At 42.4% G+C, this 26,882-nt stretch overlaps 1 protein-coding gene across 1 annotated transcript; it reads left to right on the top strand.

The window, feature by feature from the left end:
• Positions 1–26,304, top strand: LOC147438017 (uncharacterized). Its single transcript, XM_086486681.1, has 4 exons — positions 1–108; positions 594–667; positions 777–884; positions 26,028–26,304. Exons 1-4 carry the CDS (start codon positions 1–3, stop codon positions 26,302–26,304), a joined length of 567 nt encoding a protein of 188 aa, XP_086342807.1.
• The last annotated feature ends 578 nt before the right edge of the window (positions 26,305–26,882 follow it).

Here is a 26,882-nt window from a genome sequence, read left to right as displayed (position 1 = left end):
ATGATTGAAAAATTGAATTTCTCTAATTGGGACCATGTGGTGCAGTACCATCCAGACTCAAGCAAACCCCATGGGTTGGAGAAGTACGTGTTGCTATTTTCTAACACAGTGAGTTGTTTCCCTTGGTTATAATTTCTTGTTATTTAGACTATGTCTAGAATACCTTGGTATTTGGCAAAAAATGACTTTGAATATCTTCTAGTATTGGTTTTGCTTATTTTGGAATCTTGTGATAGCCTTCTTACATTACATTTATGTGGCTTTGGATTCCAGAAACTAAAGTTCACCCTTTACTTTTTAAAATCTTAAATCAATGTCCCATTTGCTGGTTTTGGGTTTGGATTCTAGAATCCCAAGAAAACCATTTGGATTCAGAAATCCAAAGTTCAAGTCTTTTTATTTTGCATGTGGCTGGATTCTAGAATCCCATGGATTATTTAACTTGTGATTTATTTCATGGCTTTTAAAGCTTATTCTTTGAGGATTCAAGAATCCACTTAGAAATTATAAAATCAACTCTAGCTAGACTTCAAATTTATCTTTTTTTAATTAAGTATTTTCCTTTTCTCTTATATCTTTGCTGTGTATACTAGAATAAAGATCCACGGGTTGCCATCAAGCAGATCCCTCTCGAGTTTGAACAGTTCTTGTCATGGTGTCGTCTTGAGAGGCGAAGGAGACAACAACCCCAAAGCTTTGAAATCACTCCTGGTCTCTCACTTTATATTCTGGATAATGTAGATGAGTCTCCATCTCATTGGTGTGTTCATGAAGGCAGGGGTTGAAGAAATGAGCACATTTGTTAACCCACGGTCTTACACACTATCCATTGCAGATGCTCCTTATGGTTTTAGTGCCCCAAACTCTGTCAATGATAATGCAAAGTATCAAAAGCATTTCATTCTTCGATTTTCTCTATGTTTTCTGAGTGTTGTACCATTTTCCATTTTGACTTTATTTTGTACCATTTTAATTGTTTCTGTTTTATGTTTCATTTCAGTACTTAGGAGTAGGGTAGGTGGAAACCACCACCATGAAATTTGGGATAAAAGATTGAGGGTAAAAAGGGTGAAAACCTTATTTTGGCCAAAATGACCACCATAACTCTGAAATTATGAAAATTTGATGGTAGAGACCTCAAAGTGATCCAAATTCAAAAATTTGTGGATCAAGGGCATCAACATACTCTCTAGAGTCAATCTGGAAAGTTTGGCAAGAATCTGTGGAGGAACATGGATCGCGATCCATGTACCCCAAAAAACCATTTTTGGTGAAAAGTGACCAGTTACAGTAAGCATCAGTAGGAAACTGCTCTGATCAAGTTTGCTTGAAAGAAAAACTCAAAAATCACATCAGAATTGGCTGTTAGGGAAAAAATAGCAAAACAGACATTGCAAATACAAAATTGAGAAAATCTTGAGATTTTGGGATCCAAATCTAAGATGGGGTGAGATTTGGTATCTCTAGGGGATAGAGAACTAGCAGAACAAAATTCATGAAAAAATGTTGCCAAACATGGATCGCGATCCATGTACCTTTTTGGCATTTGGGGCTAATATTTGACAAGTACATTCCTGATATCATTTGGAACAACTTTTCCAAAAGGGACCATGTCAAAAAATTTAAAAAAGTTTATCAAAATAGCCAAATACAAAAATTAGTCAAAAACCGCAGGGCAGACAAAAAAACTCACTTTTGATTAGAAAAAAAGTTGGCCAAATTCAAAAAGATTTGGGGAAGAGTATCACCATAACATGGACTACAAGCTGACCAAGTTTCATGTCAAAATGTGGTCAAACATGGATCACGATCCATGTACCTCATGAAAAAATTTTGAACTTTTTTTTGGCTGAGATTTGAGCAGTGAATAGCTGACACATAGACAAACAATTTTCCCAAAGGAACCAAATGCAAAAAAGTGGTTAAAAGAGCCAAAAACATAGCATTGTCAAAACTGCCACAATAGACTGTAGAAGTTACTTTTGGTTGGGCAAAACTGATCCAAATCCATAAATTTTTGTGGAGCAAGCTACAAACATCACAAGCTATTAGCACACCAAACTTTCAGATCCAAAAGTGGTGGAACATGGATTGCGTTCCATGTACCTCTGAGAAATTTTTGGACCGGAACTTTTTCAGCCTGTAGAGCAGAGACCATTGTGAACAAAAGTCTCCAAAGAAATCTTGTCAAAAAAGTTCAAAAAGTGGGTGAAAAGAGCCAAAAACTGTTCAAGTGAAAACCCTAAAACAGACCTGTAAATTGACTTTTGCCTGCCCAAGAAAAGTCCGAATCGCATAAAAACCATATAGCAGGGATCAAGAGACCAAGGCAAAGCTGTGTGCCAAGTTTCAGTGCAATCTCACACATAGGTACATGAATCATGATCCATGTTCCTTTGTCACAAACTGATACCAAACTTGCACCATAGCTAGAGGACATCATGAGGAGTCTAGTGGTCTTTTTAAAAGTGAATTTGGATACCAAAAGTCCAAAACTGCGAAGTACTCTGTGCAAGTGCCAAAACTAACCTAACTTTCAATCCAGAGGTCCATTTTTAAAAATTTTGATACCATAGGACCTACTAGTCATGCTAATTTTAATGGTACCAAGAGAAGTCAATTTGGGCTCCAAACATGGATCGCGATCCATGTACCCATAGTGAAATCCAAAACTGCCAAGTACTCTGTGCAAGTGCCAAAACTAACCTAACTTTCAATCCAGAGGTCCATTTTTAAAAATTTTGATACCATAGGACCTACTAGTCATGTTGATTTTAATGGTACCAAGAGAAGTCAATTTGGGCTCCAAACATGGATCGCGATCCATGTACCCATAGTGAGATCCTGACCTGAAACTTTCCAGACTAGTAGTGCTTACACAACAAAACATATCCCCAAGTCCAATTTCGGAAAAAATTGAGCAAGTTTCTGTCAAAATGGAGCAAAACTGGTGACAGATTGAAAACCGCAATGCAGACCTTGTATTGACCATCTGGCATGTCAAAACAAGTCCAAATGTGGACATAGAGTGCAATAATCTGCCAAGAGATCAAGTCCAAATGTGGTTGAACATGGATCGCGATCCATGTACCTCAACCTCAGAATTTGCTGAAAATTGGTATATAGCTTGCATATGACCTTGTCTACACATAGTCAAAATTTGGGAAAATTTGCTAAGAACATGGATGGTGAATCGTGATCCATGTACCTCTCAGCATAGTGGGAGTATCTGACTTGATGATCTTGTAAACATACTTGAGTATATCCCAAATCTCAAGCTTGAGCTAAAAATACCTTCAGGAGGCCAAGATACAAGCCAAAGTTCCTGTGTTCTGGCCCAATGCGGTTTTTTAGGCCAAGAAGGCTCCAGACGGGACAGGTAAAGTTGTAAGTCGAAGGTGCTCAAAAGGCGGCCATCATGTGCCAAAGTGTGGTCCTCAGTGTGCTCTCCAGGCCGGTTCAAATGGCTCGCCAAACGGAGCCCCGGTGCTCTAGATATTGCAGTTTAAAGAAAGGGTATGTAGCAGGTCCCCGACGGACAGGGCAGCTGGGGACAGGTGGCCCGGGCTGATGTCAATGCATATGTGTGTAGTGCTTGAGGTATGGAGCATGCCTATATTTTCGGATCGCAAATCAGAGCTCTGGATAGCAAGTTAAGGTCGGTTGAAGATTCTTCGGGGGCCGGGTCTGTGCCCACTTGGTTGCATTGGGGAATGTGCCATCTAGCATCTTTTGAGCCTCGCCAAAGTTTTCGGGAGAAGGGTAAGTCATGTGGAGCTAGCACGAATCAAGGGTTCGTCAAACAGATATTCGTTCGGTCAAATACAGCGAAACGAGGTCAGGAGCTTGGGGGAGTAAAAAGCTTGCACGTAAATTTCTCGTGTTTTGGCAGCCTTGGACGACGAACTTAGAAAAAAGTCAAGGGGCGGTGAGGTTTGCATGGCATTACCCTGATACAGTGAAAATCTGGCCCGACTCAGCGGCTTGTGATTCCGACCTCTAGTCAGTACATGGGAGCATGGGGGAAGTGGGCCCAAAAGGGCACTATGGGGGAGTTCCTTGAGTACTCAAAAAGGGTCATCGAAGGCAGTTCAAGGGCTAGCTGCCACGTGGCGGATAGAGTGGCCCCACATGCACTGCCCGCGAGTAGTAGAGCAGGGTATGAGTCCGCAAGGGGGCGCCCACAGTGAGCATCGAAGGGAGTTGGAGAGCTTGGAGCTCATGGCCATGGCCATGGCGTGGGCGCCGCTAGCGCCGCGAAGGCGGCCAGTGGCGGATTTTGGCCAGCGAGGAGGCACGCGCCTGTGCGCGCGGCGAGTTGGAGGTGATGACGTGGCACCCCGCAGGGTCAGGGCCGTTTCCCACCGTGCGGACCTCGAGGCCCCCCTGCCCAAAGTTTTTTGAAGGAAAACTTGCCCTTATGAGCAACTACCACGCCGTCATTGCTCCCTAAAGGGCTCTCACATGTAAGTGTGCAAGTGAGGCCTCGGGCTGTGTTTAAATTGGTCAAAGCAAGGTCAATCCTCCCAAGAAGAGTGCCACATGCTGGCTGACCATGAAAAATGCCTAAAAACTCAAAAACGAGCCCAATAAAGGGGCAAAACCTTTTGTAACAAGGAAGCTCTTGGTTTTTTTGCACGGTAGCTGTAAGAGAGCAAGTGAGAGAGAGAGAGTGAGAATCTCAGAGGAGCATTGTAATGGAGTTTTGAAGCTATTTATGAACAACCCTCTTGGCCAATTGTGCCGTGTCGCTCCCCCCTTACCCTTTTCTCTTTGTCGTCTCGTCTGTTGCCAGCCGCGGTCTCATTGAAGCGTGTGTACGCCCGGATCGTTGGTGCTTTGCAAAAAGAGAGAGAGAGAGAGAGAGAGAGAGAGAGAGAGAGAGAGAGAGAGAGAGAGAGAGAGAGAGAGAGAGAGAGAGAGAGAGAGAGAGAGAGAGAGAGAGAGAGAGTAAGTGTGTGTGCAGAGGGAGGTAGAGCGTGTGCAGTGAGGTGTGGGCTCATTTTGTGGTCTTGGAAAGCGTGTGTGCGCTTGGGAACTGTGCAAGTGAAGCAGATTGTGTGAAAATTAACGTTTTGAAGGTGTCTTTGAGCGGATTGGGGTGTTGTGTTGACCCTAGTCTATAGAGAGGCACTTCTGGTTGTGCCGGCGGGTGTCATCCCCCATTCGCCCTCTCCATCTTCTGGTGCCCCTAGTGAGGAGCACGCTGATTGCTCCTGTCAGTGAAGGAAAATACAGGTTTCCCTATAGGTAAGGATGGCGTCTCAAAGTTACGGTCCGATTTTTATAGGTGAAGAGAATCCAGACGAATGGCTTGCATATTTTGAATTGTACATGTTGTCTTTGCGAATGCCTAATGAGGATAGCAAGATGCAAACCTTCCCTTTGGTGATGCGCGGAAAGGACAAACTCTAGTTCGAAGCTTTGGAGATTGAGCCAAGACAGGCATGGCCGGCTCTATGGGCAAGATTTTTGCATGATTTTCATAAAGAAGCTTCTCCAGTTGAGATGGATGCGAGGCTAAAGGCTCTAAAGCAGGATGTAGGTGAGGAATTCATCTTGTTTCTGGGATGGTTTTGAAGCATGTTGGGCCGAGTTAGTAGCAGCTATGCAGCTAGCCAATGGTGAGTACTTCAAAGTGGATAAGTTTATGGTATGCTTACATCCGAAGGTGAGAGAGAAAGTGGACTTTGAAAGCCCAGAGAACTACAATGGGGCACTAGCAATTGCAAGGTCGAAAAGTAGAAAAATTAAAAAAAAGATAGAGCAGGGCGTAGCAGGTTATGAAGCAATGGCACCTGTTCAACCACAAAGCCCTCGAGAGTCAACTCAAGAGGATAATCAAGGGAATAGGGCTACGGTTGCTATTCCACAGCAGTGGATACGTACGGTTCAGGATCTATCAGAGCAGATGCAAGAGCTTTGATTGAGTGTAATGGACAGGGGACAGCCGAGAGGAGCAAGGGGCAGGGCAAGGCCTCTAAAAGGAAGTTTCTATAATTGCTGCAAAGAAGGGAATTATGCACCCGAATGTCCCCATCCGGTGAGGGAAAGAGCTTGTATCTACCCATTGTTTGGCAGAGGGAGAGGCCAAGCATAGTTTAATGGCCCAAGGGAGCAGGTAGTCGAGAATCCAGTGCAGCAAGCCCAAACGGATGGCGATGAAGTCCCTAGGGTGAACATCATTGGGGTGGATAAACAGGATGTCAAAGTGTTGCCTAACAAAAGAGCTAGAGCTAAAAGGGAGACAGAAACCGAGCGGGAGACTAGAGCTCGTAAAGGCAAAGAGAAGGTATATGAGGGGAAAGAGAAGCCTGAAACTAGCAAGAAAAGAAGGCGTCACACGATTAAACAAATAGATTTCCATCTTGGGCGCGGCCATCCAGAGTATGATTGGGTGAGTGATGTCCAAAGTCAAAAAGCTAATATTACTTTTGGGCAGTTGTTGGCATTGAACCCAACGTTGAGGCGACAGTGGTGACTAGTGTTAGCACTAGGCTACCAAGGGGTAAAGGCAATGTGCAAGCGGTGCAAAATATGGCACTCAGGGTAGGTAGCCCGACGGATATTCTTCCTTTGGTGGATGCTGTCATCGAGAAAAGGATGCAGGTTCAAGCCTATATAGATGGCGGAGCACAAGTTTGCGTCATGACAAAAGCTGCGATGAAGGAAACAAGGGTCAAGGCGGTATCCAAGTTGAATGTGCGTATGAGGATGGCTAACCATGCTAAAGCTAGGTGTTTGGGAGTGTCCCAGGATGTGAGAGTGAAATTGATGGGCATAGAGTGCCTGATCGGCTTCTTTGTGATGAAAGCTGGGGATAATGCGTACCCTATAATCATGGGTAGACCGTGGCTGTTGGCAATAGGTGCCAAAAAGGATTGGGAAACGGTAAAGTGTTTACCCTACCTAATAAAGAGAAAGGAAGACAAGTGGTTCTAGACCTGAAGACCAAGGAAAGCCATTTTCATCCAATAGCGGCTAGAGACGAAGAGGACACCACCACCAGTATGAGACTGAAATGGCCTATGATGAGGGCTATACAGGTACGGAGGAAGAAGAAAGTGAGGATGACATGCTCAAGATTGATGCTGACATGTTTGGGGTCACTGTGGAAGAACCTTGTGTGAAAGAGGAGGTGCAAGCACAGGTGCATGCCATGGGTACTGAAGAGGTGGTCAGTATGCTAAGTGGAGACTTGACCAAGAAGGAGAAAGAAAGCTATGTCTAGTTGTGTGCATCTTTTCCGAACTTATTTGCAAAGGAGTATAAAGATTTGCGAGGAGCCAAGGGTGTTGAGCACAAAATAGCCCTCAAGGAAGGATATAAACCTAAGGCGCAGAAGCTAAGGAGATTGGGTGAAATTCAAAAGGAAGCCCTTTGGCATGAGATTAATCAATTATTGGATGCAGGTATTATATATCCCATAAAGGAATCAGAGTGGGTTTCCCTAGTGGTTATCACTCCTAAAAAGAATGGGAGATGGCGGGTGTGTGTCGACTATAAGCCATTGAATGCTGCGACCAAGAGGAATCACTAACCATTGCCGTTTCAGGATGAGATTTTGAGCCAGGTGGCTGGCCACGAGAGGTATTCCATTATGGATGGGTTTTCAGGTTACTTTCAAATAGGGATTGCTCTTGAAGACCAACTGAAGATGACATTCATATCTCCATGGGGTTGCTTTGCCTATCGCAGGATGCCTTTTGGGTTGGTGAATGCCTATTCCACGTTTCAAGATTAGATGAACAAGGTGTTTGGTCCCTATTTGGGTAAGTTCATTAGGGTTTTCATGGACGACATTGGATGTTATAGCTCAAGGGCAGATCATTTGTCAAAGCTGCGATTGTGTTTTCAGAGGCTGGATTAAGAGGGAGGTCAATTGAACCCCAAGAAGTGAAAATTAGCACAGCCTTGAGCATCATTGTTGGGCCATGTGGTGTCACAAAATGAGATTGAAGCAGATCCAAAAAAGGTCAAGGCTCTAGTCTTGATGGAGCCTCCTCCCAGTGCACAGGCTTTGGCATCGTTCGTGCACAGGCTGAATTTGGATGTTGTCCTAGTATGTATACCCCCTTCAAAAAAGGGCACAACTGGTGCATGGTTTTAAATGGGATGAAGAGTCTTAAGTAGCTTTTGATAGGGTGAAATAAATATTGTGTCAACTGCCTACGGTGTATCCTCCCAATCATGAAGATGATTTTTATGTTGCCATGACGGTAGGCACTGTAGCCATTGGGGCAGTACTATTGCAAAAGGTGGGAAGGAGCTATAAACCTATTTATTTTGAAATCAGGGTGATAAGTCGTGGGGAGGCAACCTACACTGAAGCCGAATAGTGGGTGATGGCCTTAGTTTTTGCTTGCAGGAAGTTCAAGGTGTATCTCATCGTGCGAAAGTTTTTTGTGCTAACGGCCAATAATTTATTGCCAGAAGTAGTGTTACACTTGAAACCAGGGAAATGAAATGGGTGATAGAGCTACAAGAATTTTGAGTTTGAATTCAAAGTTGACCATACAAGTCGATCTCACCTGGCAGATATTCTCGTCCTCAACAAGAATGTTGATTTACCGGTCTATCCAAGAGTGGTTCGAGATGATGCTGGAGGAGAGCCTGACCTAGAACAGGCTTTCACTATGTGGTTTGATGGAGCTTATAGGAGAGTGATGCAAAAAGCAGGAGGAGGTGTGGTGATCCAGGACCCGCAAGGTAAAATCATCTTCTCTAAAGCCTATGATCTTGAAGATGTCCACACCAACAATGAATCTCGCTCTACATTTAGGGCTGAAACAGAGTGTGGAGTTTGGTATATCCAAGCTCGTTGTCAAGGGTGATGCGTTGCTAGTCATAAAGCAACTGTTAGGGCAATGGCGGGTGAAAAGAGATTCCTTGAAGCATTGGTTTTTTGCCATCAAGAAGCTGCTAAAGTTTTTTGAGTCCATACAATTCAAGCACATTAAGAGAGAACATAATCAAATGGTAGACGAGGTGGCTAGTGGAAGGATACAGATGCATGTTGAGGGATTGTATGTAGCCCCAGCTACATATGCAGGTACAGAAAATTTGAAGGATGTCAATGAATTTTTTAGCACAGGCTAGTGCTTACCTGAAGTGTCCAAGTTGCAGAAGCAGAGGATTATTCAAAAGGCTCGCAGGTTCACTTTAGTTGGTGAGGATCTGATGACCTATGGTCGAGATGGTGTACTAAGGAGAGTTCTTTACAAAGAAGAGATTGGCATGGTTTTAGATCAGTGCCATGAGGAGAGTGGACATAAAGGCAAGGATCAAGTGTTGTTTCCAATGTTGAGAGCAGGTTTTTGGTGGCCGTCCATAGTTCAGGATATACACTATTGATGCAAGACCTGCAATGAGTGCCAAGCTATAGGTGAAAGGAGATTGATAGCGGAACCACAGGGGGCTATCATAACACAGAATGATTTTGAAAAGTGGGGCTTGGATGCCATCGGTCCACTCCCAAAGTCGTCAAGTACATTGTGGTAGCTATAGACTTCCTTACCAGGTGGGTCGAGGCCAAGGCTGTCAAAGAGGTAAATGAAAATGTGGTGGCTCAGTTCATGTTTTTGACAGCATTTGTTGCCGTTTTGGTGTTCCATGGGTGCTGATCTCTGACAGAGGCCAAGGATTTCGAAGCAAATTGGTGCGGGCTTTAGTGGAAAAGCTCGGTATCCAACACTGCTGCTCTTCGCCATATCACCCGCAGTGCAATGGTCTGGTAGAGAGTGCCAATGGGCAGATTGTGAAGATGTTGACCAAGTATTTTTATAAGTAGGTGAAAAAGTGGGAGGTGAGCTTGGAAAAGTGTTTGTGGGCCTACCGCACATCCTACAAGGTGGCCACAAACTTTACTCCATTTGATCTGGTTTATGGTAAAGAGGCAGTTTTGCCAGTGCATGCACAACTAGGTGCATTGAAGGGTATGTGGCGTGTCAGTGCCACTCAACAAGACGTGTTGCAGGATCAGATCACTAATTTGGAGGCTTTACAGATGGATAGTGAGGCTGCGGAAGACTTTTATGTGAAGTAGAGAGATAAGCGAGTGGCGAAGTTCAACAAGAGCTTGCCAAACAAGGAGGTTCAAGAGGGAGATCTGGTGATGAAGTATGAGAGCTACTTGGACTTTACCTTCTAGAAGAAGTGGGCAGGTCTGTATAAAGAGCATAAAGCCTTTTCGAATGGGACCTATCAACTGGTGAGAGCCAATGGCAGGCATTTGAGGCATAGGGTAAATGGTGTACGGCTCAAGCTGTACTTTGACAGAGGTTTGGTGCCTGATGTGAACCAGATTGTAGCCGAGAGGGTTGGGAAACCCACCTGAGGAGATTTGAAAGGAGCAGATATACAATGTTGTACATATTGCACATACTATACATATGGTTGTGTCTTTTTTCATATGCTTCAATGCTTGTCAAGTGTTGCAGTTTTCAGGTTCAAAAGTGTGCTTTTAGTTGAGCATGAATTCTCAACAAGAGGGTTGGGCAATGATGGTGCACCCAAAACATGTGGACGCCAGATAGGGGCTCATGCAAGGGTGTGTATGCATGCAGGTGCACATGATGGTGCCATGGCATGTGTCAAAAGCCATTGCAGCGAAAGGAATGCGGAAATGTATGCCCAATGCGGTTTTTTAGCCCAAGAAGGCTCCAAACGGGAAAGGTAAAGTTGGAAGTCGAAGGTGCTCAGAAGGCGGCCATCATGTGCCAAAGTGTGTTCCTTAGTGTGCTCTTCAGGCCGGTTCAAACAGCTCGTCAAACGGAGCCCCGGTGCTCTAGATATTGCAGTTTAAAGAAAGGGTATATAGCAGGTCCCCGAAGGACAGGGCAGCTGGGGACAGGTGGCCCGGGCTGATGTCATTGCATATGTGTGTAGTGCTCGAGTTATGGAGCATGCTTGTCTTTTTGGATCGCAAATCAGAGCTCTTGATAGCAAGTTAAGGTCGGTTGAAGATTCTTCGGGGGCCGGGTCGGAGCCCACTTGGTTGCATTGGGAAATGTGCCATCTAGCGTCTTTTGAGCCTCGCCAAAGTTTTCGGGAGAAGGGTGAGTCATGTGGAGTCAGCACAAATTGACGGTTCGTCAAACGGATATTTAGTCGGTCAGATACAGCGAAACGAGGTCGGGAGCCTTGGGCAGTAAAAAGCTTGCAACAAGTAAATTTCTCGTGTTTTGGCGGCCTCGGATGAGGAACTTAGAAAAAAGTCAAGGGGCGGTGAGGTTTGCATGGAATTACCCCGATACAGTGAAAATCTGGCCCGACTCAGCGGCTTGTGATTCCGACCTCCAGTCAGTACATGGGAGCATGGGGAAGTGGGCCCAAAAAGGCACTATGGGGGAGTTCCTTGAGTACTCAAAAAGGGTCATCGAAGGCAGTTCAAGGGCTAGCTGCCCCGTGGCGGATAGACTGGCCCCATATGCAATGCCCGCGAGCAGTAGAGCAGGGTATGAGTCCGCAAGGGAGCGCCCACAGTGAGCATCGAAGGGAGTTGGAGAGCTTGGAGCTCATGGCCATGGCACGGGCACCGTTGGCACTGCGAAGGCGGCCGGTGGTGGATTTTGGCCAGCTAGGAGGCGCATGCCGGTGCGGGCGGCGAGTTGGAGGTGATGACGTGGCACCTTGCAGGGTCGGGGCCGTTTCCCACCGTGCGGACCTCGAGGTCCCCCCGCCCAAAGTTTTTTGAAGGCAAACTTGCCCTTAGGAGCAACGACGGCGGCGTCATTGCTCCCTTAAGGGCTCTCACATGTAAGTGTGCAAGTGAGGCCTCGGGTTGTGTTTAAATTGGTCAAAGCAAGGTCAATTCTCCCAAGAAGAGTGCCACATATCGGCTGACCATGAAAAATGCCTAATAACTCAAAAACGAGCCCAATAAAGAGGCAAAACCTTTTGTAACAAGGAAGCTCTTGGTTTTTTTGCGCGGTAGCTGTAAGAGAGCAAGTGAGAGAGAGAGTGAGAAGCTCATAGGAGCATTGTAATGGAGTTTTGAAGCTTTTAATGAACAACCCTCTTGGCCAATTGTGCCATGTCGCTCCCCCCTTCCCCTTTTCTCTTTGTCGTCTCGTCTTGCCAGCCGAGGCGCCATTGAGGCGTGTGTACGCCCAGATCGTTGGTGCTTTGCAAAAAGAGAGAGAGAGAGAGAGAGAGAGAGAGAGAGAGAGAGAGAGAGAGAGAGAGAGAGAGAGAGTAATTGTGTGTGCAGAGGGAGGTAGAGCATGTGCAATGAGGTGTGGGCTCATTTTGCGGTCTTGGAAAGCGTGTGTGCGCTTGGGAACTGTGCAAGTGAAGCGGATTGTGTGCAAATTGTCGTTTTGAAGGTGTCTTTGAGTGGATTGGGGTGTTGTGTTGACCTTGGGCTATAGAGAGGCACTTCTGGTAGTGCCAGGTGTCGTCCCCCATTCCAACGCTTGGCCTATTTTATTATATAGTTTTGGTTTTAGAGCTGAATTTTACTAGGTTTCCTAAATCCAAACTTTTAGGGTACCCCAAAACCAGATTCCAGAGACCAAAAAGTACAAAACCCCTAAATTCTGAGAGGCCTCATCAAGGGCAAAAGGGGATAGGTTGCACTAAGCCAAAGTGGACTTGTAAGAGACTATCTTGAGAGTTTTGAGTGAGCCTTAACCATGACAAATCATTCGCCATCAGGGTTCTCTACTCCACTCAGAGACATGAAAAACGCTACAATACCAACAACAATAGGATTGGGAGAATACATAGAGGAAAGACATCCTCTGATCAACAAACCGAACGTGAGATTCATCAAAGCCAATGAATCCATGAGAGTGCTTATGGATTACGCTCATGACAGCTTATATAGATTCACAAATGGAGATCCATATATCTTCTACAAGTGTGTAGAGCCCTATGCTATAGAGTTGACCATTCATAAGAACCTCTATGCCTTCACATATACAAATTCCCATGGAGTGCAAGTTTTGATGGTAGATTCGTATGGTCGTGAGTACAAGCTTGTCAATCCAATTTACTTAGAACAATACACGTACAAGGGTACTCAGATCTCTACTTAATTTCAGCCAAAAATGATACCGGAGCACATATCTGAGAGGATTCCATCGGGATTCTCTCCAAGACGAGAGGAGAGAGCGAGAGACATCTTTCCAAGAGACCACGAATTGGTTAGACTGGTGACTGAACCACAACTATTAAGACCATATCAAGTGTCTCAATGTGTCAAGACAAAGTACAGTGGGTCAGGGGATCCATTTTCTCATGTCTCACTCTTCAAACAATTGTTGATAGTTGAACAGATTGCAGATTTCCATACTCAATATGAAGGTTTTGGGTTGACATTGGAAGGAACAACTTTGAGTTGGTTCGAGCCACTAAATAGAGATGATTTTCCCAACATAGCACAACTTTTACAAGAGTTTGTAGAGGAATTCTTGAAAAGGGGAATCAAACATAATACATTGTCCCAAATCTATGCTTTCAAACAGAAAAAGAACGAAAGGGTGAAGGAAGCTTTGCTTTGCTTCAAACAATACATAGATAGATGTCCTATGAGAGAGTTAACACAAGATGAGAGATTCTCAGTTCTCTTCATAGAGGGCTTGAGGAACAAAACTCTCAAAAAGGACCTGCATTTAGAAGGATGCATGACGTTTGAGCAAGTCACTAGAGAAGCTCTATATCTAGTTGACAATTGCAAGGCCTACGGAGAGGTGATTGAAGATACAGACAACACGACTAGTAGTGCCTCTTCTCCAAAGAGTGAACCCACCACAAAGCAAGATGTTCAAACTCCTTGGGAACCAATCATTGATCAAGTGGTTGAGGGGGTGATTAGAAGAATAAACCAAGGCTACATACAGAACCCGATTGTACGATAGCCTCAATTGAGGATATATAATACTTGTGGAGGGGATCATCCCACTCCATGGTGTAGCACTCAACCGAAGCCACAACGTGTGCCAGGGAAACAACCGCATCTTCTCAATGATGGCAAAGTGATAGTCAACTATGCTCAACCAATGCATATGCCACAACCCATGAGAAACCAGTACTCCATGGATGTGAATACGCTCATGTTCATAGCCAATCATTCACAGGAGTATGGTTCAAAGAACATCCTCACAAGGCAAGAACAACCATTAGCTGGATCACCATGTGTAAAACAAGAAGGTCCATGCTATGAGTGTGGAGGTGATCATTGGGCACAAAGTTGTCCAAACAGGGGTCCACAAATAGAATTATTTGTATTTCTGTGACCATTGGGGGATAGACCATCTAAGCCAACACTGTGCTAAAAATCCAAACTACAGAGGGAAAGAAACAATGAATGTTGTAGGCATGATTCCTTCTTCAAGCGGATCCAAGGTAGAACCCGCCATTCCTTTAAACGTGATGACTCAATCTCAAGCTCAAGAAGCTGCCAAAAACAAACCAGCTGAAAAATCCACATTGCATGTTCAAACAGAATTTGAGAACAAATCGATGAGAACCTTTGGAAGAAGATCATGGAAAGGCAGACAAGACAAAACAAACTTGAAGAGGATGAAGGAGAAAGCAGCTTTGGAAACTGAACTGAATCAAACAAGAGAGCAACTTAGACAAGAGCAAGAAAGGAAAAAAAACACAAAGGGACCTAAAGAGTCAAAGACTAACTCGGGAGGTTCAATCTTGGTCGACAAAGTGTTTGAACCTTTGGATGCGATCTTGAAAGCTTATGAATCTAGGCTAAACCCAACCAAACCCAAGAGGATATATGGCTAACGTACCCTCATCCAAGGTATGAAAAAGAGAGGTTGCAAATCTACAACGAGCTCATCCAGAAGGCCCAAGCTCTTATGGAACCACATGTTCCAAATGCTCCAAAAATGGAGGTGCTAATCCACGATAAAGTCCAAGAATTGGAGAGCCAGGGTATTGTAAACAGAGACTTGGAAGAGCCGGGAGTTTAGACACATTTAGATACAAGGGAAGTAGCCAATACCACAGATGGAGTCGGCTCACAACAGTGATGCCTATTTCGAAGGTAGAAGAATCGTGGCCACAATCCTTGTGAGAATCGATCAATAAAAAAAAAGTGATAGTTCTACTTTACAGTCAGTACATATCTCTGAGATAAACATGGATCATGAATTTTTCCCAGGGGATATACGATCTCTATATGAGTATGTCGGGTCTGTCACATCTGAAGAGAGTAAACCACGCTCTCTAAAGACTTTGCCATCTTTCATAGGAGAAATCGAAACAAAATCGAAGGTTAAAATGGTACCTTCTTAGTGGAAAGCCACACCAAAAATGATGGATACCAAGAGCTTGCATGAATTGATGTCTACAATGCACACTTTATCTCTCAGAACTACTAAAAATTAGACCGCATTTATGGGGCCAAATGGGCAAAAACTAGAAAAGATGGGGTTGAAAGTCCCTTCACATGACCAACTTGCAGACAAAAACAGGGATGACACCATGCCTACAAAACCACATAAAAAGCTAGTACCAGTAAATAGGGTGGTTGACTACTCTGAAGGTGAAGAAGGAAACACCACCTTACCACTTGAGTACAAAGGCGTAAAGATGGTTTCTATATTAGATAGTGGGGCAGGAATTTCCACTGCAATCAAAGAAATATGGAAAAAATGGGGAAAGCCTGCTCTTAGGAAAATTCGAATGAAACTGCAATTAGCAGACGGATACACGGAGAAACCAATTGGAATATTAGAACAAATCATTGTATCCTCGTGTGGCATTGAGTATGAGCACACCTTTGCCATAATGAATTTTGACAAGAGCAGCAACTTTGATATCATATTGGGCAGACCATTCATGCGCTAGCTCAAAATGGTACAAGACTGGGGATATGACAATATCTACTTGAGACACAAAGAGGTCATAACAAAAATCAGTGTCAAAGATCATAGTTATAGAGATGTAGTGCGAACCCCGAGGGAGGACTTAAACTCCACAACTGATTTGGAAAGCAAAGTGCATTTTGGATGTACGAAGCTCCTGAGACTGGAAGTCTTAGAAAGCAAGATTGCATCCTAGAGCGTTCAATAGAAGATGAGTCATATGTCTCAGAACCATTTCCAAAGGAGTTATTTGAACCCTTTGGATGGGATCAAATATTGGCCACTCTTGATGTCTGCGTGAATGAGGTGACCCTGACTAAATTTTGCGATGAAGATGGATATGATATAACTCCCTTATTTACAATAAAGGTGTTGAAGGAAGCTAATGAGGTTTGTGAGTATGAAACCAGAAAATGTGAGACAGATAGCTAAATCATGGACCATGATGCCAAAGTGCAAACGAAGGAAGCAAAGCAACCACGAGAACATGTCATCATTGACATACCTGAAGAATCGATAAAAGTTGTTTCAAGGAAGTCAACTCCTTAAAAAGAGCAAATGAAAGCAGAAGAAGGAAGAAAATTTCCAAGCTCAACATTAAATGTTGAGAAAATGCAAGATCAAAAGAAGAACAGGGACAAAGAAGAAGATCAACTATCTCCTACGACGATCAAATTCAGCATACGCAGAGAAACAAGACTCAAAATCACATGTTCAGCTATGATAGACCCAAAAGCGACAAAAAATATAATGACTTATGGAACGTGGATCATGATTGGAAAGCCGCCAATCACTGAGCTAAAGGAGATAGTATACACAAGTTCAAAAATACCAACTCCTAGCTTTGGCATGGCAGAAGCTGTACTCAAGTTGAGTACCGGAGAGTATAAGGATACTTTCCACATAATCTACTCCCATCACATCAAGGAGAGTCTAGTCTTGACAGAAAGCTGGAGGAACGTCTTCTTTCGACAACAATCAAAAGCTGCAACAACAACACCATCAAAAGCCCCAAAAGCACCTCAATTCAATGCAAAAAAGGAGCAACCAACCATCACAAAAAAAGGTAAATCAAAGGTAAACACTGAATTATATCAACCTCGCGAGATGACTTTTTGTTCAATGAGATTCCATCAAATTTCCTGCGAAGCCTCTATGTCAAGAGCCACATCATCAACAATGCAATGGAAACCAAAGAAAAAAGTCTAGCAACTAAGGTTTCCATCACAAAAAATCATTCAAAATAAGCCAAAGAATGTCACCCAGTTGTTGGTATCCAAAGAGCACATCAAAATCAAAGACCCAGTTTGGATACATGAAGCATAAGTTCAGTCTGAACAACAAAAGGTGACAAGGTGGGTAGCATCGAACGAGTCAATCACTGCTCAAGGCTACTTCAAAGGAAACATTAATGTTGGGCCAAAAAGCCTAAACTAACAGCCTAGATATACTCACCTCAAGAAAGAAGCTCTACAAGGAGCCAGGATATCAACGGAATACAAAAAACTCAGGCAAGCACAAGAACAACAACAAAGGGCAGACAAAAGACCTTCCAAGTGGGCAACGTGACAAGTATGGGTACCAAAATTAGACTTGAACGAATTAGCTTCCCAACACAAACAAGTGAAGCAACGGCTAATTCCAGTCAAGCTACTTGAAGCACAAGGATTCTATGCAGGTAACACCCAAATATGGTTACCAAAAAGTGTAGCTCAATCTAGAACAACTAAGAAAAATCATGCAGAACAAGCTTCTACCCCAAGGCAAGCAATGATCACCAACATCCACAACATAAGCCAAATGAAACCAAGGCTACTACAATCTCTAGATCGATACCTCGTCATCAACTCCAAAATCAAGGCTTCTACAATGGAAATCATCAAATCTGGCTACCAAAGACTAGTGTCCATCAAGTTATCGAGAAAAAGAAGAAAATGCCAAAGACGGTCACACAAGGACCAAACATAAGGTGGGTTCCAAAATTGCCAGTAGAAACTCAATCATAAAAAACCCACACATCTCGACAACCGCTTCTCATGCAAGATAACGCAAAGGCTACATCAAGCCCTATTAGAGCTGAAGAACTTGCTCCACAAAGCAGTGTGAACATACGACAAGCAAGTCAAGAGGAGCCAAAATATGCCAACCTACTCGACAAAATGGTGGCATCCAAAGACCAATACAATGGAAGAGGCCTAAATTTCTAGTACTTATGGAATTGGGTTTCTGGCCTTGAACAGCTAAGTCGAAGTCGCCATTGAAAATACATGGCATAAACGTCAGAGTCGAGCAACTAAGCCACTAAATGACAAGGTGTTAGTCCCAAACCTTCATGTAATATTCTCTGTGGTCTAAGCATCTTAGTTATTCTAGGTACTGCTCAAGATGGAAGAGTTGAGCATAATTACGTTGTATCGCTCGTGCTGGTATAGGTGAGCATAAGAGTTGAAGTCATTGTAGTATAGTGGTAAGTGAAGGAGGAAGTCAAAAAGACACTCATGCACTCAGCACAGTGAGGTATGAGTGGAGAAGCTTCTACATCGAAATCCGTTCTTGGAAACATGGAAGCTATTGAGACGTCCTTTTATGTCACATGTGCTACATTTGTTCCTCGATGCCTGCTTTTGTTCGCGACAAATTTTCATATGCATATAGAGTGTCCCATAATTGGGACTTGCATTAGACACTCTTTCTTTGTTTCTCCCAAGCACTCACCTTGCATGACATGTACTTCAAGTGGATTTGCTCGACTCCAATAAGAGCGTATACCAAAGGCATTTTTTCCCCACCGGGTTTTTTCCCTTTGGTCATCCAGGTTTTAAGACCCTAATCTAGAAGCCCTGATCATTGACTTCTTGTATATATTCCTTCTACATCAACAATAAGGAAATGGCTACCCAAATCAATCGACAATGACTTGGAGCAAAAATTGTAGGTCTCCTTATGCTTATCAAGAGAATATTTTATCTCCAAGGTTGACAACAAATCTCCATCAAAAAATGGCAAGTTATCAAATGGCATACAATGCCAATCAATGATGACATCAGCAAGCGATCTCTCCACAACGAACCATAAGGAGATCAACAATGTTGCAGCTAATGAAGTATCTCAAGTCAACCACAAAGGCAAACACATCAAGAGAAATCTTCACGACCAAAAAGACACCAACAAGAAGAATGAGCAACAAATGCAAAACTCCCTCGACAATTTTAGTCCAACACACGTATCAAAAAGAAGAGGATAGATATGAATCACTCAAGGAAGGGGGGAGCGTCATCAACGACAAAGAACTTCCCAACCTGAAGTCCAATCTTAAAGACAAATCACTTCCCAACCTGACGTGTCAAGGGACGACACGAATTAGGAAGGGGAGAATGTTTGAGGACAGATCAAACGGGTGCCCAGCTGGTCCGACACGTAGCCGGACACCACATTTATAGTAATTAATTTTTCCAAGCTAGTGTAGTAATACTCTCTGTAAATCGTGATTCCAGAGTAGTAGTCAATTACCTTAGTTGTAATTCTGTAAATGACAATTGTTAAGGTACATGTGAACCGGCCACCACTGGCCATTTAGAAAGCCCTAGGTATAAAGGTCAATAATTGTAATGTGAGAGGAGGCTTATCTTTAGAGAAGAAGGGAGCTCAAAAATGTACGCTCAAGATACCAGCTTCTCCAACCTTGTACTCGACTTTACTAGTGAATGGGTAATCAGATTTCATTTCCAAAACTTGCATTGTGTTCTGTTGGAGCTATATATGGCTCACTCTATTGAACTTGGTCTCACCTATATATTTGTATCTTGTCCTCAATATGAATCAGTCTTTGGGAGCGTATATGGTGTGTCTCTTGTCTCGTCTCTCTCTCTTTCTCTCTACATCTCAACATGGTATCAGAGCGGTAACGATCACGCGCCGATTCAATTCATGGTGACAACAGTATGTGTATGCGATTCGCATGTAAGATTCAAAATTGTTACGAATATTATTTTTGAGCGTTGATTCTTGTTAATTGTGGTTGTTTTGTGTTAAGAAGAATATGATTAGTGTTTTATGTGGCGTTTATTTATAATCAATCTAATCGTTGATTACGTTTTCTTGTTAATGACACCCTGAACTTCATCTCAATTTTTCTTGCTGTTCTGCTCAAAATTTGGAGAAATGGGAAAAGCGCAATGGAGTGTAGCGTAATGGCACTTTTCATCCAAAACTTGTTCGTCTCCTCGAGCTCTTCGATTTGAGTTCTAGGTTTGCGTCAATCGGAGTTTGCAGCAGAAAGTTATGCTGTTTTTACTGCAATAGAGCTTGACGCAGCTTTCTTCGTCCTACTTCTTCGTGAAGCGTCCGCAATCGTTTTTCTTATTTTGGCGTTAACTTTTTCCAGAAGATTTAGCTTTTTGCTATTCGTATTGTGGCCGTCAATCTTGCGTCTCACGCCACTCTATTTTGAGGACTCGTTTATTATTAATGTCTCCTTTACCCTGTCTTTTTTGGGTGGCGTCTCTCACATCTTTGGACGTTCCTTGATCATCCTTCTTACGTTTATCGTTGATAGAACGCAGTACTCATATCTCTCTCATTCTCAATTGCGGCCTTCACCATATATGGTTTGCAGATCCTGCAATCTTATCTTATACGTCTTCTCGCAACAAGATATGGCTATGAATATTCTCGTCAACGGCTTTCCTTCTGGCCAGCATTCTGTTCCTCCTTTCCAAGGTCAAGGATTTCCAGGCTGGAAAGCAAAGATGTTGTTAATTCTTGAAGGCGATGAACTCTCCGATGTTGTTCTTGGAAATCGTGTTTGTCCGCCTCAGCCTGTTGATATGGATAATGATAACGTGCTTATCACTGAAGGACCTATATTTGACGATTGGAATGTTGCCTATATGGATTGGCAACGACGTGATAAAGCAGCTCGTCGGTATATTATTTCTGCTCTTACTGATTCCCTTTTGCTTGATATGTATGAACTGCCTACTTCCCATGACGTATGGAAGTACCTTATTGCAAACTTTCAGAAGAAATCTGTTACAGAAATACTTTATTTGAGAGGGTTACTTAACAAGTTACAATATGAAGTTGGTACTGCCATGACGGGACATATTGAGTCTTTCAAATCTATTATTAATCAACTTGCTGCTGCCGGTGATCCTGTTCCACAAAAGCAACTGATTACACTTCTCCTTGATACGGTGAAGGACTCTTCTTATGATAACATTGTTACTATTCTCTCTAATAAAGATGGTCTTGATTTCGACCAAGCTTGCATGTCTTTAATTGAATTCTCTCAACGTCAAGAACGTCGGAATGCTGGTCACGATACAGCTATGATTTCACAAGAGGAGACTGAGTCACAACAGATGGAACGTGCTTTTTATGCTCGAAGGCGTCCATTTCAACGAGGAAACCGCAGAGGTGGCCGTCGTGGTAATATTTTCTCTCGTCTCAAATTTCCTAATAAGCAATGTTCTTACTGCAACAGAAATGGCCATACTGAAGATGATTGTTGGGCACGTCAATATGATGAAGAACACAATATTACCACAAAACAACCACGTTTATCTAGAGACTCTTCTTCTTCTTCTTGTGAATATTGTGGATGATCTGATCATCCCACTCATATGTGCTATAAGCGTCGATTCGACACAGATCGGAATAGAGCATATGCTACTGAACATCGAAACAGCATTGTACCAGAAACAAGCTGCGTCCTATGTTCAGTTGCTCCAGATAGAATACTTCATGTACGTGATGGATCACTTTTTATTGTCGATTCTGGTGCTACAGGAAATATGGCATATCAGTCTAAGTGGCTCCATAACTATCATCCACTGCCAGTTCAACGTGTTGTTTATCTTGCTGATGATACTACTTGTCAAGTAAAGGGTATTGGAGACTTATATCTTGGTACCTTATCTTCTTCCACTCGAATTTTGCGAGGAGTATTACATGTACCAGATCTTCAACGTAATCTTCTTTCAGTTGCTAGACTTGTTGATCTTGGTCTGTTTGTTGGATTTGATTATACCAAATGCCGAATTGAGAAAGATGGACAGACTATAGCCACTGCTCCTCGAAACAGTAATTTAATTGAACTCTCTCTCAACGATGCTGTAGCAAATATTGTCACTGCTCCAGGTGATCATGATTGCAAAGTATGGCATCACCGTTTTGTTCATGCTGATTTCTCAAAACTCCTTGATCTTCAACGTCGTGATCTTGTTCATGGCATGGATCTTAAAGCCCATCCCCATATGGGAATTTGTGAATTTTTTTCTCTTGGGAAACACAATCGTAAACCCTTTCCTCTTTCAAATACAACTCATTCTCATGACATATTGGATCTTGTTCATACTGATATATGTGGACCTCTACCTTCTTCGAGATCACAATATCGCTACTTCATTACTTTCATTGATGATTTCTCAAGGTATACGACTGTATTTCTACTAAGACAAAAATCTGAAGCCTTATCTGTTTTCAAACAATTCCACAAGGCTGCGGAACTTCAAACTAGTCGTCGCCTTAAGAAGCTTCGTAGTGACAATGGAGGCGAATATGTTTCTCGAGAGTTTGTGAGTTACTGTGCTGACAGTGGAATTCATCATGAACACACTATTCCATATTCGCCTCAACAGAATGGTGTTGCTGAACGAAAGAATCGCACTATTCTCAATGCTGAAAGATGTATGCTGATTCATTCTGGCTTATCTTGTGTTTTCTGGGCTGAAGCTACTTTGACAGCAACATTTATTCAGAATCATCTTCCTACTACTGCACCCTCTGGTAAGATACCCATCACAGCATGGACAGGTGACATTCCTTCTGTATCTCATTTTCGAACCTTTGGATGTATTGCTTATATTCATGTTCCCAAAGAAACACGAACAAAGCTTGATGCTCCTGGTCTTAAAGTTATTTTTATTGGATATTCTGACACTTCCAAAGGCTACAAATTCTATGACCCTTCCTCCAAGAAAGTAATTGTGAATCGTGATGCTACTTTTAATGAACAGCTTATGGGAGGCTCATGGTCCATGGATGATTTTGATGATACTAAATCATTGCTTCAGGCTTTTCCATTTCTTTCAGAAGATGAAACTCTTCCTATAGAGCAACTTTCCTCCTCACAACCATCCATTCCAAATGTTGCCAATGATGATATTGATATTTTTGTTGATCTGCCTATTGATTTTGAACATGGCTCATGTCATGTTTATGATGACGATATTGCTGATAATGCTTTTTCTACTTCTGAAGATCCTGTTACTTATGATGAAGCTATCTCTTCACCACAAAAGGATCAATGGCAAGAGGCTATGGAAGCAGAGTACGATTCTCTTATCTCTAAAGGTACATGGATACTAACTGAATTACCTCCTTGTCGTACATCTATTAAATGTAAGTGGGTGTATAAAACAAAAGTAAAAGCAAATGGATCTTTTGACAAGTTCAAGGCGCGTTTAGTTGCAAAAGGTTACTCCCAAGTAGCTGGTGTTGATTATCAAGAGACTTTTTCACCAGTTGTTCGCATTACAAGTGTTCGAGTTTTATTGGCATTTGCTGTTCAATTTGATTTAGAAGCTCATCAAATGGATGTGCGCACTGCTTTTCTTAATGGTGACTTGGAAGAGGAAATTTATATGGAACAACCAGAAGGGTTTGTTATTCCAGGTAAAGAAGACCTTGTTGCTCAACTCCATAAGGCACTATATGGTCTCAAACAAGCTTCGCGAGCCTGGTATACAAAATTTGATCTTTTTCTCACCTCTAAAGGATTCATCTCTTGCTCGTCAGACCCCAACTTATACATAGAACGCCAAGGTAGCAGTTTTGTGATTCTTTCTCTTTATGTGGATGATACCATCCTTGTTTCCAATGATTTGGGATTTCTTTAGCAAGTGAAAAAGTTATTGTCTTCTGCATTCGATATGGTGGATCTTGGAGAGATTCACTCTTGTCTTGGCATTCAAATCCAACGGAACCGTACAAAAGGTATTTTATTCCTTCGACAGTCAAAGTTTATTGCAGATACTATTCAAGAATTTGGTATGGAATCTGCACATTCAGCCAACACACCTTGTCTTGCGAGCTCTACGAAGAATACTTCTGACAATGGCGGTCAACTTGTCACAAATCAACCTTATGCTAACTTGATTGGATGTCTTCAGTTTGTTGGCATGAACACTCGTCCTGATATTCTGTTTGCTGCTAACTATCTTGGAAAGCATCTTGCATGTCCTTGTCTTAAGCATTGGTCTGCTGCAAAGCGTGTATTGAAATACTTGAAAGGCACTACAGATTTTGGTTTAGTCTATCGACGACAACTCACATCGGATTCTATGCAATCTCTTTCTCTTTTGGGTTACACAGATGCAGACTGGGCAAGCTCACATTTATCTATGCGATCTACTAGTGGAAATTGCTTCTTTATAAATGTTTGTCTTGTTTCTTGGACCAGTAAGAAACAACATTGTGTTGCAGTTTCTACGACTGAGTCAGAATATGTTGCGGCATCACTTGCAGCTCGTGAGTTGATTTGGCTTCGACAAATGCTGGTTGATATTGGTCACTCTCCTCTTTCTAGCACACCCTTGCGGTGTGACAACCAAAGTGCTATTAGTCTTGCAAAAGACTATGTTCAACATAATAAGTCAAAGCACATTGCTGTCCATTATCATTATGTCAGGTATGGAGTACACAAGGGAACCATTATGGTTGAACACTGTCCAAGTGACCAGATGATTGCAGACATTTTGACCAAAGGCCTCAATGAGTCACGTTTCATCCTCTTGCGCTCGGAGCTTGGAGTTGCTTCGGCCTCACTCTTTCTAGATTAGCTTCTTTTCTATTGTAATAGATTTGTACATATGACATTGTAATCTTTTAGGTACCATGCACTATGCACACTCCACATTTGCACCTTGTGATATCTAAGTCACTTGAATATTTGTACATAGATGCACAATTCACTTTCACATCATCACCGCTGGTTCATATTTCACATTGTATAGGGGCTTGGGTTTTTCCCTTGAACTCCCCAAGGGTTTTTTCATCCAAATCTAGAGACCTTTGTTTGAGTGGGGCTGTTGGAGCTATATATGGCTCACTCTACTGAACTTGGTCTCACCTATATATTTGTATCTTGTCCTCAATATGAATCAGTCTTTGGGAGCGTATATGGTGTGTCTCTTGTCTCGTCTCTCTCTCTTTCTCTCTACATCTCAATATGTTCCTCTTTCTTTGCTCTTTAATTCAAGTGTAAGCATCGTCAGTTTTGTTGAGGTTTGCAACTACACATTTGTGAGCCTTAATTGCAGATTTGAGTGCTTAAATCACTATTTTTAGTCATTTTGACCGTAGGAGAGTGTTCTTAGACCATAGGACAATAGTTCTAGATAGGTCTGTTGCAGTTTTTAGGACCTTTTTCATGATGGATCTTGATTTTGGTACCTTGACGGATTGCGACCAGACTTGCTAGCATAGCGCCCCTAGGTGTCCTAGACCTCCTCCTAAAGTTTTATTGCATTTTGAGTCCGTTTGAGTGTCGAAATGGCGTGATGACCTAGAAATGTGAGAAAGGACATAGGAAAATTTCCATGATCATTGAGTGTTGGTTTGCTTGTAGAGTTGTTGTGTTTGCTTGTTAAGGTTCACTTCGTGAGATTGACGTCTCATAGAGTCTCTGTGCCCCATCTGAGTCACTTTCCCTGAGTATTGACATTATGTTAGTGCCAGAAAGCTATACTGCAGACATCCATCGTGGCGACCCGCTAACACCCATGATCAATTACTACACTACAAAAAGCTTTCACTGACTCAAACATGACATGTCAAATGCTAACACGGTAAGTGAAACCTTTGAAGTTTTATACTAGTAGTAAGGTGTTATTTTTTACTTTCTTCTTACATCTAATCTATTTTGCTGCAAGATAAAGTCAAACATTCATGGATATAAGCTTGATCACCTTTCTGGGGCTTGTGAGTTTGCTACCATTGGATTTTACTCATCACTAGGTGTGCAAAGTAAAGGATCATATAATTTTGCGGTGAAACCAAATTGCACAAATGTTTTTAAACGACAAGGATTTTACAAAAAGTTCAAACATACCGGTGAAGATGTACAAGGAGTCATAAATCCATATGAAAAGCCTCAACTTTTGATGATGGATTTGATTGATTGACTCTCAAGAGAGGAGAATGGGTAATGGACCTCTTTGAGGGGACAAGCACTACAACTGTTAGTGCATTGAAGCGAGGCCGAAATGTGGTTGTTGTGGAATGTGATCCACTTCAAGTTAAATTTATTGAGCAACAAGTCACAACTCTTAAGGAGTTACCAGATGAGTTCCAAGAGGTGGAAATGAAAAGCACGGCATGTGATCCTCGCTTCTTTGATGCATCTGGAGAGCCACAACCTCCAATTGGTAGTGAGAAAGTTGGGGAGATAGCTGATCTTTGTGGATTTTGAACCAGATAATGTAGAGGTTGAGGAGCAAGCTAGTGACACTCGTCTTCAAATAACTTCAAAGGGAGAGGAGACAAGGAATGAGGAGGAAGAAGATATTCCCATTCAAGTATATTTTTTATGACTTTAAACTCATCGAACTATATTTGTGTTCAAAAACTTGACATTTTGATGTGAAGATACTTTTTGTGCTTTTTATTATTTGCTTAAATTCTCAATGTTTTCAAGTTTATATGGCATGTGATGGAGTTTCATTGTAAGAAAAAAGCTTTTTTGAGCTTTCTTGGAGAAAATCCATGCATGCAAGCCCAATGTCTTCACATTTATCTTGAATGTTCTTCGTATATCTATTGCTTATGTAGTTATGAAAGCACGATGTCTATGAAATTTGATATATAGAGTGACAATGTTGGTTAAGGACTACATTAAGATTAAAAAAATTGTTTTTATGGCCAATTTTAGAAACTAGAGAATTGTAGGTTGTGTCTGTTGTCTTTGTATTAAAATAATTAGATTTGTTTTAAGATCAAGAATCCATCAAGTAGTGCTATAATATAGTAATATGAGAAACTAGCTTTTTT

This window comes from Adiantum capillus-veneris, chromosome 17, assembly GCF_014529385.1.
Source record: "Adiantum capillus-veneris isolate H3 chromosome 17, ASM1452938v2, whole genome shotgun sequence".
NCBI classification, from domain to species: domain Eukaryota; kingdom Viridiplantae; phylum Streptophyta; class Polypodiopsida; order Polypodiales; family Pteridaceae; genus Adiantum; species Adiantum capillus-veneris.
This window is presented reverse-complemented; position numbering and strand designations above follow the sequence as displayed.